This window comes from Propithecus coquereli, unplaced genomic scaffold (genome assembly GCF_000956105.1).
Source record: "Propithecus coquereli isolate 6110/MARCELLA unplaced genomic scaffold, Pcoq_1.0 Scaffold68, whole genome shotgun sequence".
Taxonomy (NCBI): domain Eukaryota; kingdom Metazoa; phylum Chordata; class Mammalia; order Primates; family Indriidae; genus Propithecus; species Propithecus coquereli.
The window spans coordinates 4025347-4041016 of NW_012152840.1; the positions used below are offsets into that span (position 1 = coordinate 4025347).

Consider the following 15670-nt stretch of genomic DNA (forward strand, 5'->3'; position numbering starts at 1 on the left):
TAATTCAAACTAATAATAAAGGGAAGCTACATAAATATTGAATCACGAGGACACCGAGAGATCACTTACGCCAAGCTGGTTCAGAAATATACCACAACTTGAAGAGGTTGGAAGGTCTATTTAAGGTCATCCAGTCAAGATATCACAAAGCTGATACCCTACATGATGTTTATATGTATTAACATATTAACTACAAAATATATATGTTTATATAGGATGTATATTATATAATTAATGAGTACAATAGAGAGGTGCGACTTATCTACTGAAATACAATAAAAATGAACCCAGAGTCATAACATTCAGGATTTTATTCAATAATCATTTAATAAGCACCTCCATGTACCTGACATTATGTTAGTTGTTACTGGTTCTGTCACTTCTATCTCATATAAACTTAACTGTGATAGTTATTTCCATTTAAAGATCATAAAATGAAGATTCAGAAAGATCAGAAATGTGATGCATAGCCTGTAAGGAGCAGGACTGAAATTCAAAAGCAGGTTTGATGACCAAATCCAACAGTCTTTCTTCTATATTAAATCAAAGCTGCTTCCTCCATTTTTATGACAGGTCTTGTCCAATGCCTTGATTATTTGCTGTTGAGGCTTGATCAATGCATTGTTCCAATGAGCAAATATAATGCATGATAGTAGCATTGCTTTATTTACTCAACTTCCAATACTGCATCACAGTTAGAATAGCAATTGACAACATGTCATTATACATTCTAGAAGTCAAAAATAATAACTTTTTCTTTTAAAATTTCAAAAACAGGCCTTTAACAACTAGCTATCAATTTATCAGAGGACCGTAGAGGAGGATAAAAGAAGTAATGGTAAATTTCTTTCTTATGAAGCAATGTTTACATATAGTTCTTTATGCTATGCTTTTCAGTTCTAGGCTCTTTATTCTGCTTTGAGTTTTTATGATTCCTCCATTACAAATATTTCCTATTCTGAGAAGTACTGAAAAATGAAGTACACAAAATTATATGGTCCAAGGGATTATAACCTAGCACTTAGTTTTCTCCTGCTTCTCTTCTTTATTTCCCCCAGATCTATCTCATGCTTTCCTTCTTACTTACTTTGTCTCCAGTACAGGCTGCTGGATGGAACTTGCCATGTACCAAGTATCCCTGGGCAAGTCACCATAATCCCTCGGTGTTATCACTCTCCTCTATGATGCTATGAGAGCATCATCACGCGCAGTTCATGAAGTGCTCATTTGACCAGTTCAGTCCCTGGCATAAAGTATTTAAATGGTAATACTGGATGATTCCCCAACATCCATTCCAGCCAGTTATTAACCAAATCTCTCGCTATTCAAAGTGTGGTCTATAGCACCACCATCACTTGGCAGATGCTTAAAATTACAGAGTGTAGAGATCACTTTAGACCTACTGAATCAAAATCCGGATATTAATAAGATCCTTAGGTTATTTACAAGATATTACACCTTGAGACACACTAGCTTATTAAAACTAGGTTAATGTGAGCATTCTTTCCATTAACAGTGACATATTTATAAGGGGGTGTGTGCCCTGATTCTGGCAAAGGAGATGTGACAGAAATTGGTCAAGTTATATCTAGAAAGGTTTCCTCACTTCTAAGATGACACATGAGAAAGTGGGTCCCCTTTTCTTTTTCTCAATGTCATGCCGAAAACTGGAAGAGCTGATTTGTAACTGTGAGGAAGATCAATCTAAGAGAAATGTTGGCGCACTGTGGATGGTGCATCAGGGAGAAAGACAGAGTGTGTTCTTGATCAAGTCTGAAATGACATCAACAATTCCTAGAACCCCCTTTTCTCTGGTCTTCCTGCACATAACACATTTCATTTTCTATCACTTTCAGTTTGAAAGTATTCTGAAAAGAAATAGGATACAATTAAAATATGGTAGAGTTTATTTCAGCTTCTCTTTTCAAAGTCTGAGAAATAAAATTAATCCAATTTAATTTTATACTAAAAAAAAGTGGCACTTACAACACATGCAGAGATTATTTCACTGCCTTTTAGGACACACAATTATATATGACCACCCCAACTTCTTAAAATTGGAGGACCCGGGAAGAGATTCTTTCTCTACATTTGATGTTTAGGTTCCTGTTGAATAGGGAAATAACTGAACAAGTGATTCCCTAAGCAAAACAAAATTTGACAAAATAATTTTTTTAATTTTAAAATAAGGAGAATAAAAAGGATTTGGGAGACAGTGCCAATAATGATATGCAAAGAAGATCAAACCCAGCGATAACAGGGATCCCTATAGGAGCAAGGAACAGAAAAAGTACTAAAAATTGTAATTTAAAAAAATTTTGGAATTAAAAAAAATGTTTAGAAATTACATAATGAAAGAAAATACCACATAATTGAGAATAACCCAGAATGATCCACAGTAACACATATTCTGGTAAAATTAGAGACCTTGAATGAATGGGAAAAAAAATTGGGGGAATATCTAGACAAACTAGGTACATGATTTATAAGAAAAAGAAAATTAGCAGACTTTGCCAGTAGGCTTTCAGGCAAAAGAAAAAGAAGTAACATTAGTTAAGTTACTCAAGGAAAGGAAATGTGAATGAAAGATTTTATTTAATATATCCTGCAAAATTGGCTTAAGAATCAAGGACACAGACTATTAACATCATCTAAGAACTCGAGAATATTATTCCCATAAGCAGATCCTCAAGAATCTGGTAGAAAATGGGTTTCAGACATCCAAAGTTCCCAAGAAGACATAACATATGGACTAATAATGAACATTAAAAACATAGTTAACATTTAGAACTATGACTACATGAGGGCAAAGTGGCAGAGAGCATATTATGTATGCAAGAACTGTACTGTATATGCTGACAATGGACGTATGGTGTAAAGTATTCAAAATAATACAAGATAAAGTAAATGTTTAATTATGAGATATTCTAAATCTATCTTCCCCAGTGTCACTGACAACCAAAAATATCAGTGTGGAAAAAAGAAGATGTAATTGAGATGTTGTAACAGAATAAACATTAAGTGAAAACCTTTAGGCCTGAATTTGAAATATCAATATAAACCCATTAGGCATGTTATCTTTAAATATATATGTTTTTTACCTTTTTTCACTGAAGAAATCTAGCAATGAGTGTCCCTCAGCACCCACATTATGATCTTGAAATACCATTTCTCACTAACACTAATCAGGGCACCACAGAAAAGTGACTGATTCCAGATCTGGAGGAGAAAGTACAATAGAATACCTCACAATACCAAGTAACAAAGAGGCTCTCAATGCCTAGTAAGGTCGTATCACAAGAGACTCAAAAGAGCCAACTTGGAAAGGCTACTAGTGGGCAAAGATGGGAAAGTTTGAGCTTTAATAACAGTAATAATTGCAATGAATTGAAGTCCATTAAATAAGTTTAAATCCATGAACTCATACTGATATTAAAAGAAAAAAATGAATCGGTCATTTTTGGAGGATAGGGAACCAACTCATTATGTTAAAAACTAGGAAATAAAGCAAAGATTGGAGAATTTATCCTTCTTTTACTTAATGAATTGTATCATTGGGTAACCAAATACTAGATGAGGGGAACTTCATCAACTAAAAAATACAAAATAAGTGAGAAACAAAAAAAAAAATAGAATATCACAATTTTCCACCTCCAGGAATGAATATAGGCATTTATCATCAGCGACCGCCAAGATCACAAAAAGACAAGACAAGACATTTTGTTCCTCCATAATTATTCCAAGCACCACCTATAGCGTTGCCAAAAGATCAAACTTGACCCTGGATCTGGCTGCCAATTTGCAGGAAAGGAAATACAGAGGAAAGAGGAACGTGTTGAACTGAAGAGGACATTAGTACGCAATCAGCAAAATGTAGACTGTGGGAAACCAGACGGCAAACAGCCTAGGTTCCTCAACAGATAAACTGTGAGAAAAAGAATGGAACAGAGGACAATCCTACAGATTAAAAGATACTTCAAAATACATATTTTTAAAAATCAATAAGACTAAACTATAGTGTCTAGGGATGCATATATGAGTGAAAAGGAATACCTACAAGAGCTGTAAGTCATGATCGTGGTAATTTGTAGGGATAGGCACGTAGCTCAGCTGTGCCTGACATGGAGCACATGGAAAGAGCCTCTGGGATGGCTGGCAAGGTCTCATTCTTGACCCGTATGGTGTGTACCTTGCAAAAAATTCACTAGTCCTGATAGTTGTTATTTTTGTGTGTTTTTCTATATCTATGTTTTATTTTACAGTAAAATGATTTTATAAATATTAGATCTTTATAGCAGCCTGCATTTCATAAAGAAACCACACCACTGCCAAAGCCCCATGTTGTAATACTGATCACAGGAGCTCAATGGAAAAGTTATAAAGTGCTTGACGTAACACATCTGGAGAACACACTGAAAGGGCAGCTCCACAAACAGTAGGAGAGCACGTTATTCTTGCACAGGAAGAGCAGTAAATTGTTATTTATAGATATCGATAAGAAGAAATCCCTTCTAGCCTGGGCAACACAGTGAGACTCTGTCTCAAAAAAAAAAAAAAGAAGAAGAAGAAGAAATCCTTGAGCTTCTATGATTACCATGCTTTTACAGTCATGTTCCAGGAATAGATAAGAAAGGTAAAGACTATTCCACACATTATTCATTTATAATCAACTATGTAATCTGTAGACTTTCAATTCTGAGATTATAAATTATTAAAGAAGGAAAAGAAAGCACTATATCTGCAAGGCATTGAACTGTTTATGGTAGAAAGCCACATAAAGCCAACCAAAATGACCTCAGGAATATTTAACAATCCTAAAAATTAATGATTAAACTATCTGATGTTCAGTGTTACATATATGCACACACACATACACACATACAAAATGCCAGAAGGTAAAAGATAAACCATACAATCCAGGATACATGGTCAGTTATTTTCTCTAAAGACCTATGAGCATAATTCTTTATAAAAATCCAGGAAGGAATAATATAATGCCACGAATTAGAATAAACCAATGGCCCAAGGAAAAGCAGGACTGCCAAGAGTGATAGCTACTAGCCACGAAATAGAACAGTCTCTTAAATGAAGCAGAATTAATTGTAACCCAGCACATACATGGAAAAGTCACTACTGTTTAAGCAAAGGATGAACAGAAAATTAGAATTAAATAGCAGACCAGTATACATGTCAGGTTAAGTCTAGACCAGGTTATAAGAAGAAAACACAGAGACATTCCTATTCTGTGAGCCACAAGTCACAGAAGCAGCCAGGGCTGAAGGTACCAACAGCTTTCCCATAGATTAGTTCTCAGTGATACAAAGACCATGCAGAGGTTTGTTTCATTTGTCTGCAAGTTTCAAGTTGACTTGGCGAACTTTTATTAAGGCTAAAAAGAGCCAAAAGGAATTGAAATGTCTCCTCATCTTTCACTTCTACTGAGGATAATTTATACGCAATTACAAAGGTAGAAACAGGAAAAAAGTAAAACAATGGTTCTAATAGACAAATTAGTTCCAAGACAGAAAATAAATTTATCAACTGGCTTTAAAAGATGAACTTTGAGAAAATTTAGAAAGTTGTCTTTATTATTTCACTCTCGCATCTTCCCAAATTCTGTCAACTGGTATCAACCAGGCCCAAAACCTCTCCTTTCCTACTCATAGGTTTTCCAATTCCACTGGCACAGTTTGGTCTCAGGCTTTCATTATTTGCTGTCTGTACTGCTAACGGTAGCCTCTTCCTCTTCCAGTTGTTTCCATCATGGTCTAGCGCCAACTCTTCCATACACTATACTTACCTCTATTAGCCATTGGGAACCTTCCACTTTAGTAAGATCCTTCACCTTATGTTCCTATCCCACTTTCACTAACATACAGTGTGCTTTCTGCCTTCTGAACCTGCAGTAGTACCTACTTAACTTTTGCTCATTCAAGGCCTATGTATACTTCGAGGTTTCAATCAAGTGATTTCACCAGTCTATGTTGTTCAACTCTCATCTCTGACATAGTTGCCATTAGATTCTATACAGTTTTTCCTTACTCAGTTACAGAATCATCCTTCATGGCTGAAAGTATTTTAAAAAGTATTCAGCCTCAGTATTTTTTTTTGAGACAGGGTCTCACTCTCTTGCCCAGGTTGGAGTGTAGTGGCATCATCATAACCCTCTGCAGCTTTGAACTCCTAGACTCAAGTCCTACCACCTCAGCCTCCCAAGTGCTAGGACTACAGGCGCACACCACCATTCTTAATTTTTTTTTTTCCTTTTCTCATAGAGACAAGAGTGTCACTATGTTGCCCAGGCTGGTCTTGAACTCCTGAGCTCAAGCGATCCTCCCACCTAGGCCTCGCAAAGTGCTAGGATTACAGGCAATGAGCCATCATGCCTGGCACGGCTTCAGTGGTGAATGTTCCTCTACTCTCTAGCAAGTGCTTGTCCAGATTATGCTTGGCTATTTCAACTAATTGTAATGTTACTACCTCCTGAAGTAGCTCATTCTAGGTTTCAACAGCCTTACAATTATAAAATTCTCCCTTATAATCAGCTTATCTCTCTCACCATAAGCTTCAAACCATAAGTCATTATTTTACTTTAAGATCTATAAAGAGCAAATTAAATCCCTCTTGTACATTCCCTACAAGATTTTAAGACACTTATCCAATCTTCCAAAAATCTCACGATATATTTATGTCATGTCTCTTTAGCCATTCTGACATCATTCTTTAAGTTTATTCACTGTCCTAGTAATTATTAATATATACTGCCTTTTGTTATTCTACTATTTCACAAGTATGTCAGCCACTCTTACAAGTCTATAAACAAGAAAATGTCAGAACTTTAACCACACCCAGATATTAGCACAATTTTCAACAGATTGCATTCCTTCATTTTTTGCTTTTTTTCTGGTACCTAACATGAGCTGATCACATATTATGTGTTTAATCAAGTTGACTTTGAAAAATTCCTCTCAAATTAGTTTTCAGTGAACTGCTCACTGTAAACTGCAGTTTCAAAGCATAGATTAATATCTTCGGGGAACTTTCCTTCATTATAATACATGGGAAATTATCAGACTTTTTGCTCTAAAAGAAATAGTATCAAGGATAATAAAATCTCTTGTGGAAATTATGTATGTTGTAAACATTTGGGCATATTAAATGACAGCATAAATAAGTCTTGGACAATAATATAGCATGGGCCATCAGAAAGAGTACTGTGAACAATGACTACTAGGCATTTGAAATAGTTTAGTGATACATTTTCATCAGTTGAAATGTTTGTACTTCTAAGTAAACTCAATTTTTATAAAAGCATGCTTCAGATTTGCATCACTATGTGGTGATGTTCATATGCAGCATAGAAACAAGGCGATGTGGTCAGAAGTTTCAGACCAACCATTTTCACCGCCCCTCCACTGACAACAGTTGGTACTGCAGAGATCAGCCTCTCTCTGGTTGTTTTTAGAGCAATTTGCATCTCGTTTTACTGATATCACTCTCCAATTATTACTCTCAAGCCATTGCTTAAATTATCTGTTGCTCCATAAGGAATGACATTTCCTTTGGCTGAGAAACCAGCTGTATCACACTACTTCAGCAACGCTGAGCCTCACCAAGGGCAAAGCAGTGGCTGACTTTCCTGTTTTGGCAGGCCCACTGAGGAGGCACGGTGCCAGCACCTGCGGCGATTACTGACAGATTGGCCCAATTGCCACAGCTTTGATGGCAATCTGCATAGGATTACCAGACACACATTAAACAGCCTCATTTCAATGCACCAAAACAAATGGTGCCACCAAATCTACCCACACAATTCTCTACTTTCAATAACTCCACTGTTGAATTTCTCTGCCCAATTCAATGATGCATGTCTGCCAAGCTCTAGTAATGATGGATGGAGTCATTAGCATTTTAGTTTCTACACTGAACCTGAAGCCAAAGCATATGGTCTGACAGATGTTCCAGCAATAGGCTCTATTTGATTTGCCATGTAGGTGTCCACTTATACTGGACCTTCACGAAAGAATACTAATGTAAACGTTACAGTCCAACCCGAGTTTCAACCTTTTCACATCCTCAAGTTTTAAGGTGTTCTTAAAAGCAGAACACTCAGAACATGCCTTCTTCTATATTTCAACTAAGAGTAATGATTACAAATTATCTTTGAACCTAATCAAATCAATTCACATGGACAAGATGGACAAAAATGCAAGTAATGTTTGTAGGCTACTGCCATCTATGCCTTGATTAATACTTCCAGGAAGTGGGTTATTTGACAAAATGTGTCATATATTCACTTTTTCCTCATTCATGTTTTATTAAAATGTATATACATGTAAATTGTATATACAGTGAATTGGACAAATCTTAATCTTGACAAAGGCATGCACACCCATAGACCCAACACCTCAACCAAGATATATGATGTTGACATTACCCCAAAGGGCTTCCCCCTCTCTACACTTCGAGTCAATCCTTTTTTTCTACAGGCGACCATTGTTCTGATTTCTATCACCATAGATTGGTTTTATCTTTTCTGAAACTTACTATTATATAAATGAAATCATAAAGTAAGCACTCTTATGTCTGTCCTTCTTTTCAAAACCGTAATGTTGCGGAGATTCATCTATGCTGTTGCATCTATCAGTAGTTCATTATTTTTGTTGCTGAGCAGCATTCTATTGCTTACATGAACCACAAATTGTTTATCCACTCTCCTGTTAATGGGTATTTAGGTACTTTCCGATTATTGGTTATTATAAATAAAGCTGTTATAAACATTCTTGTACAAGTCTTTGTGGCACATGTCTTAATTTCTCTTCGGTAAATACTTAGCAGTGGAACTGATGCAACATATGTTAGTTATTTGCTTATATATTTACTTTTTCCTACAATCACTTTATCTACTATTCGTACTAGTAAGAATTACAGTAAAAAGCACATGACCAACATTTTTAACCTATAAAAATGTACAAGCTAACTTTTGTTTTTCCTGTGTGAAAATTATGTGACAATCCTCAGGAATATAACCAATGTTCTTATTATTTCATTTCAGTATCAATTATATGGTAAAATTTCATTTGTGATCTAATTTCCTATAACCCGAGTTTTACCTAATCTCTTACTGTGTTTAATTTACAAATTCAACTTTATTATAGGTATGTATGTGTAGGTTTGGCACTATCTGCAGTTTCAGGTATGCTGAGTATCTTGGAACTTATTCCCCGTGAATAAGGAGGGGCTACTGTCCCATTAAAATGGCTTAGTTGTAAAATATGTTGTAAGAATTGAAAAAACATCTGTTCAATTAGAAAAATGTACAAATTATTAAGTTGACAAAACTTGTTAGGTGTTTATATATAGAATATATGTTACTTCATTGAGCTTTATGATAGAAAAAGAATCTGGAAGTTCTTTTAAGAGTGACTAAAGACTTTATTCTAAGTTTCTTTTACTACACAAATGTATAACATACTTTTTTAAACTATGTTTCAGAAAGCTTCACAATTTCACCATATTTATAGCTTTTTGACACTCAACAGACTTCTAAAAAACTTTCACCCACATTGTTTTATGTGTCATTAGTTCATTTAGCATGTACAAGAAGGTTGATCTGGGTTGTATATATCGCCATTGTTTTCTATATATTTAGAGCGAATAACCTACATCAAAGACACTGTAACTACATAATCTGATTCTGAAAGAAAGAACATTCCTCTAAAGACACTTCCAGAACCACCATATGTGTTATGAATTATCCTAGATTAGCTTAGGTAACTCATTAAGTGTTTGTGGCTTTTTTCCTTCATTTATAATTTACCTAATTTGTATGTCATTTTAGACAACAAAAATGATTAGAATATGAATTATAACGTGGAAACAATAGACAAGTGAGAGTTTATTCTTTAAATGTATTTCCATATACAAATTTTAAATATCAAATATGATCAGGTATTATGTTCAGTACCTTTCACAGAGTTTTAGTGTATCATTTTTCCTTTAAAGTAGAAAATTGGCCACTTTTCTAGTTTTTGCTACTTTCCCCCATATTTAGACAATATTTTACCAATTGAAGCTCAATATTACACAATGTAAGTTATTTGGAGGACATAAAAAGTTGATTACCATTTATTATTTTACCTGACCATGACAGGTATAACAGCTACTCTATTATTCCATTACGTCTGTGATAGACTACAGTGACCTTTCATTGAGTTGCTCCAAGTACATTCATTCTTAATACTCCCAGCAGATATTTTAAGCATTGTTCTCACAATGATACTTAATTTAAGGGACCATTTTTTCCCCATACAAAACTAATAACAAAAAAATTTTATATTCTTCCATCAAACAAAAAGGTTATCAAGGCCATGTTTCAGGCCATCAAAAATAATGTAAAGATCTAGTTTAGTTTAGTATCTTATAGCTGGAAGGGATTTTAGTCTCTATCCAGTATCTTCTTTCACAGATAAAGAAAACTGAGGCCCAGAACAGTTCAATGAAATCTCTAAGCCCCCCAGTTAACTGGGTTAGAAGGGTTAGGAAGGTTAGAATTAAGAACTGGGTTTCTTGAACACTCTAGGGTGTTGTTCTACACCGAATGAAAATAACTTGGCATCTATTCATCTATTCTGATTCACTGTGAAACCAGAATTATTTCTGTTTTATTATGTTTTTACTACTTTCAGCAAAAGATGGGTAAGTTTTTTAAGTCGCTGCCACTTTCTGATTAATTGATCTATACATAATGACCAATCTTATCTGATTCATTGTTACATGGTATTATTATACTATAAAGAAGATTTTTTTTATTTCAATTTAAAAACATCCCTAAGTAACTGATAGGTTTCAATATTTCTGGAACATGGAGAATAATAATTAAAGAGAATAAGTTAAGGTAATTTATGTGTTATTATTGAAAGAGGCAGAATAGCTTTTAAGTAAATAAGGCAAATAAGTACACTGCTGAAGAATCGCGCAATGTCAATGTCAAAATTGAAGAGAAATACACAAATTCACCTTTTTGTAGCAAATACAAAGAGAAGGAAGGGGAGGAAGAAAGCAGACTAGAAGTCCAAAGAAATATTTTCTCTCTCTCATCTTTGTTTGAAAAATGTCAGGAGAAAATTTTAAGAAACCATCATGAAATGGCCAATCTACAAAACAAGAAACAAAAAATGAGCAGTATTTTGACTGCAACCCACTCAGACCAGCAGGGTCCAGAAAGTCTTTGTTGCCACAAGGCAGCTGGTGACTGAGGATACAAAACCCTTTTTATTTCAATGTCACATTAAATCCTGAGGCATAAAACCAAGGGCAGACGACAGATCCTCTGGTTCTCCAAGAAAAGACTACACAGCTCATAAGAAAAGCCAAATGCCAACTAATGTTCCCATCTAAATGAAAAAATAATTAGCAAAATAATTAGAAAACATTTCTAATATCATTTTTAAACTATTTAGGTGGTGGGAGGGGGTGACTTGATGCTTAGTTGATAAGACAGGCTGTACATTACACAATATACACTCTCCAAGAAAAATTATCCTGTATTTCTGCATCTGTAGAGGAAATTAGCATATTTACAGAAAAAAAGGGAGCCTCATTTTCTTTTCACATTTGGACACAAAAAATGGTATCCTGATACCTGCAAATCAAATAAATGATGAAAAGTAGTGATAATGAGATTAATATGAAATACATTTGTTAGAACCTCCAACTGGATTATTGCAGGTATTAGATGAAACAACATACATATAACAACTAGCACAATATCAGACATTATACTAAGTATGATTTCAATAATCATTTATTATAACCATTACCTCAAACACCTGCAAACTAATGATTATCCTCAATGCTATCTTCACCTCTCTAAAGGATATAATAAAATAAATCTTCATGTCTATGTTGAAGAAACTAAGCTAATCTTACAGTGATTTTTCTTTTTGGTCTCTATTGGCATACTTAGGCATTTAAAATTCGAAACTAATTAAATCCCTTTCCTCATTCTGATGCAGAGAGAACCAAAATAATAATAATAACAGTGCTCAGAGAACATTATCACTTACATATCATTTAGCTTCAAGTATTTAACTCAACAGACACCTGTGCTAGGTCCAGTCTCCTGGCTTTAGAGCTGCTCTCATCTACTTCCAGCCCCCGGCACCGTATCACTGACCGATATACTTTCTGCAAATTCTCTGAAGACAAGAATATTCCTTAGTCTACAGTTTTCACTCTGATTCTTTTAAAGCTCTTTATATGAACCATTTACATTTGCCTAACATGTATGTTAACTTGCAATTAATTAAATACAAATTTATTAAGGACTTAGTATGTGCAAGGCAAATGTCTTGACCTCAGATCCGTGATTAACGCTCATACACGAAAATTCCGAAAAAATTTAATTGGCTCTCTTCCAAATCATATTTCCTGAAATACTCCTAAGAGTTTCTTAAAATACTTTTTAAAAATTTATCAGAGTATGACAGCTCCTGCTTAAGTACTATGCTCTTGTAATTTCAGTTTTCAAAATATTTTTAAATAAAAAAAATTTTACTTTTATTCATATTTTGAATGGATCTAGAGAAATTTTTTTCGCAGTTTGAACATAGCCTTAGAGAATCATTAGGTTTCACTAGATAATAACACAAATACTTATTAATTATACACCCTCATATTTTTTACTTACATTCCAAAAAGGGAAATCTCTAACACATATCTGCAACCAAGTAAATTAAACCCAAATGGACAGCCTGGCTCCCAAACACTGATAAGGATAAGACCACAAACAGCATAATTATAATTTGTTTAAAAAAATCAAGTGTACTCTTTAGCTTAGCTGCCAAGTTGGCCTTACCTGCAGCCATAACTTGTTATGCACAGCGTCTCTCCCTGTAGCAATACACTGAAATGTAGCATTCTGCCCTGCGTTGACCTCTACATCCCCTAGACGGAGGAAATGAGGAGATTTATCTGTGAAGATAGAAAAAAAAATTATTTTTTTTTCACATGAAGAAAATATACCATGTTACTTTATCCCAACAGAATACTGTTGGTAGTGTTTTTTAACTTTGGCCAAGACTAATATCATGCAGAAGAAAATTGAGGGGTTATTTGTGCTGGAAGACACCATTTCCTCTCTGACTCTCACAGTTCTCATTTTCTCAGTAGCTCTATTACTTATTGTCTTATAATTGCTAGAGTATTGTTCTATACAGGCTGAGCACTCAACAATTACCGCTAAATGGCTGCCATAGCATATAGCATAAGGGTGATAATAAAAGTTACAAGTTAAAGCAAGCAAAAGAGATTAAATAGGCACAAATCAGAGCATAATATAAAAATATAATGAAAACATACTATGATTTCCAAAATACTGACAGTTACATGGCTGATTAAGCTACAATTTAAGCAGTTAGATTTTTCTTTTTTTTTTAAACTTCAATAGTTATAACCCTTCAGCACTTCAAAGAATAAGGGAATGTTTTTGTTTCTTTCTAATAGAAAACCAACTAAACTGTTCATTAAAATGACTCCCTATTCCTTTATAGCTGTAGGAAAGAAGAAATACCCATACTAGAATAACAAAAAATGATGACGGTAGTTAAAATATACATGAGTTTTATGACTGTCAAGCAAATATTTATTCTCTGCAGTTACCTTTTAAAACTGAAGCCTCATCTATGTTTTCCATTGAAAGGAAATGTAATAGCAAAAGCTAAGCTGAAGTAAAAGAAAAGTTCATGGAGGAGCATATCACACTACAATTGTCGTTGTGCTCAATTCATAATTTTCTATTGATTTACTCATGAAAGCCTTTCTTTGACTTCTATCATTCAAGAAGTGAAAACAAAGTGCAGACAGAAACATGGATCTCTTGTACTATGGACTGAAAGAACTTAGTAAACTAACTTGAACTCTGAGTGAGATGATTTTGTTCTTTTCCTTAAAATATACCACATGGAATATACAAGTTGGCACTTGCCTGCTACATGTTTCTCTAGTGTCTTACTTCAGTAGGAGCTTTGAACAAAGGAACACTTGAGCTACAACATGAGATAGCACAGTGGTTCTCAAATGATAAACTCTAGACCAGCAGCATCAGTAGCATCTGGCAATTGATTAGAAATGCAAATTCTCAGGATACCCTCAGACTTATTGAATCAGAACCAGAGGAGTGACCAAGGAACCTGTGATTTACTGCACCCTGTAGGTGATTCTGATGCACGCTAGGGTTTGACAACCACTCAGCAGTAGCACAAGCCTTGGACCCTCATATGGTAGCCCCTGTATAGGCTGCCTACAATGTGTTAGAGATATTTCTACCAGGGAGGATTACTGAACAGATAATCCAGAATTCATAGGCCCTATTAAATACTGCTGTTGGGAAATATAGGTAATGTCTGAATTTATGCCAGCTGCTTTTTGGCTGGTTCTATTAAGCGTATGCAGTAATTGTCTTTCAGACATGTGATGTCAACACACATTACGGTACACCATTTAAAAACCAACCAATGTGCACCTAAAGGCATAACAAAACTATACACTAGTAACTTGAGTTTCTTGTTTTGTTTTCTATTTTTTAAAAAATATGGATTAACCAGATATTTATTATGACAGCAAAAAATTAAAAATAGTCCTAAATTTGGAATAAGGTGAACTAATTCATTCCCTTCATCTCGCCCCAACCCTCAACTTAGTATATCAAAAAATTTAGTGAGCCTTCTTTTTATTTTCCTATTGAACTCTAATTTGCTATTCTTTGCTTTTTTAGACAATTTAATATGTAAAAATAATGAACAAGTCCTACCAAGAGTTGCCTTTCTATTTATATTTTGTTCTCAGTAATTAAATAATTTAAAAGAATCCTTTAATGTGTGTACAATTAGTTACAAGTCAAAAAACATTTGGTTGAAAACTTTAGAAATATTTCAGTGTTCTTTTAAAACTCAACAGAAGGCTAGGAGTAGCAACAACAAAAGACAGCAACGACCAAGTGATAAACAATCAAGAGTCACTGCCAATATAAGACAAGTGTTGAAAGGACACAGAAAAATACAATTCTTAATCACAACCTACCACAAGGATAACTCAGTACTTGGATGTCATCAATGGCAATATAACCACTTCTCCCTCCTGAGACTTCAGCTTCAAATATTACCTGTCAGGGAGAAACAGAAAATACTTACAACAATCATTTTTAAGGAATGTCCACAGTGGGAGGAGAATAGCTATAATACACGCAAAAGGAAATTTGATTTTTGTTCTATAAGAATTAAAAATTTATAATGTAATTTCCTAAGCCTTATACACGCAAACAGAAGAAACATGAAGAACAATTAAACTACTGAGGTCAAGCAGCTTAATATTTTTAAACAGCTACTATCAAGTGTTGTTAGATTTCCTGGATAGGCAATATATAGCAGCAGAATGACTAGGCAGATACAGCAAATCTAGTATCTTTAAAAGTAAATGTCTCCAATTGACATTCTCCATTTTTGTTGTTTATTTAACATACATTGAATACCTACTATGTTCCAAGGAGTGTGCTAACCACTAAAGACATCAAATGAATAAAGAAATTATCTGTGCTTTTAAATAGCTGAATTTTCAAAGATGGAGGTCAACTGATCGATTTTTGGTATTCCAGGCCAAAGGAACAACATAC

At 34.4% G+C, this 15670-nt stretch overlaps 1 protein-coding gene across 1 annotated transcript in view; it reads right to left on the reverse strand.

Annotated features, from left to right (window-relative positions):
- The window catches only part of PTPRK (protein tyrosine phosphatase, receptor type, K), a 471942-nt gene that overhangs the window by 289918 nt on the left and 166354 nt on the right, over positions 1–15670 (reverse strand). The window contains exons 4-5 of the mRNA XM_012660791.1: positions 15082–15163; positions 12860–12975 (exon numbers count right to left, since the gene is read on the reverse strand). Of these exons, the coding sequence (XP_012516245.1) occupies positions 12860–12975; positions 15082–15163 (198 nt within the window). The remainder of the gene's footprint in view (positions 1–12859; positions 12976–15081; positions 15164–15670) is intronic.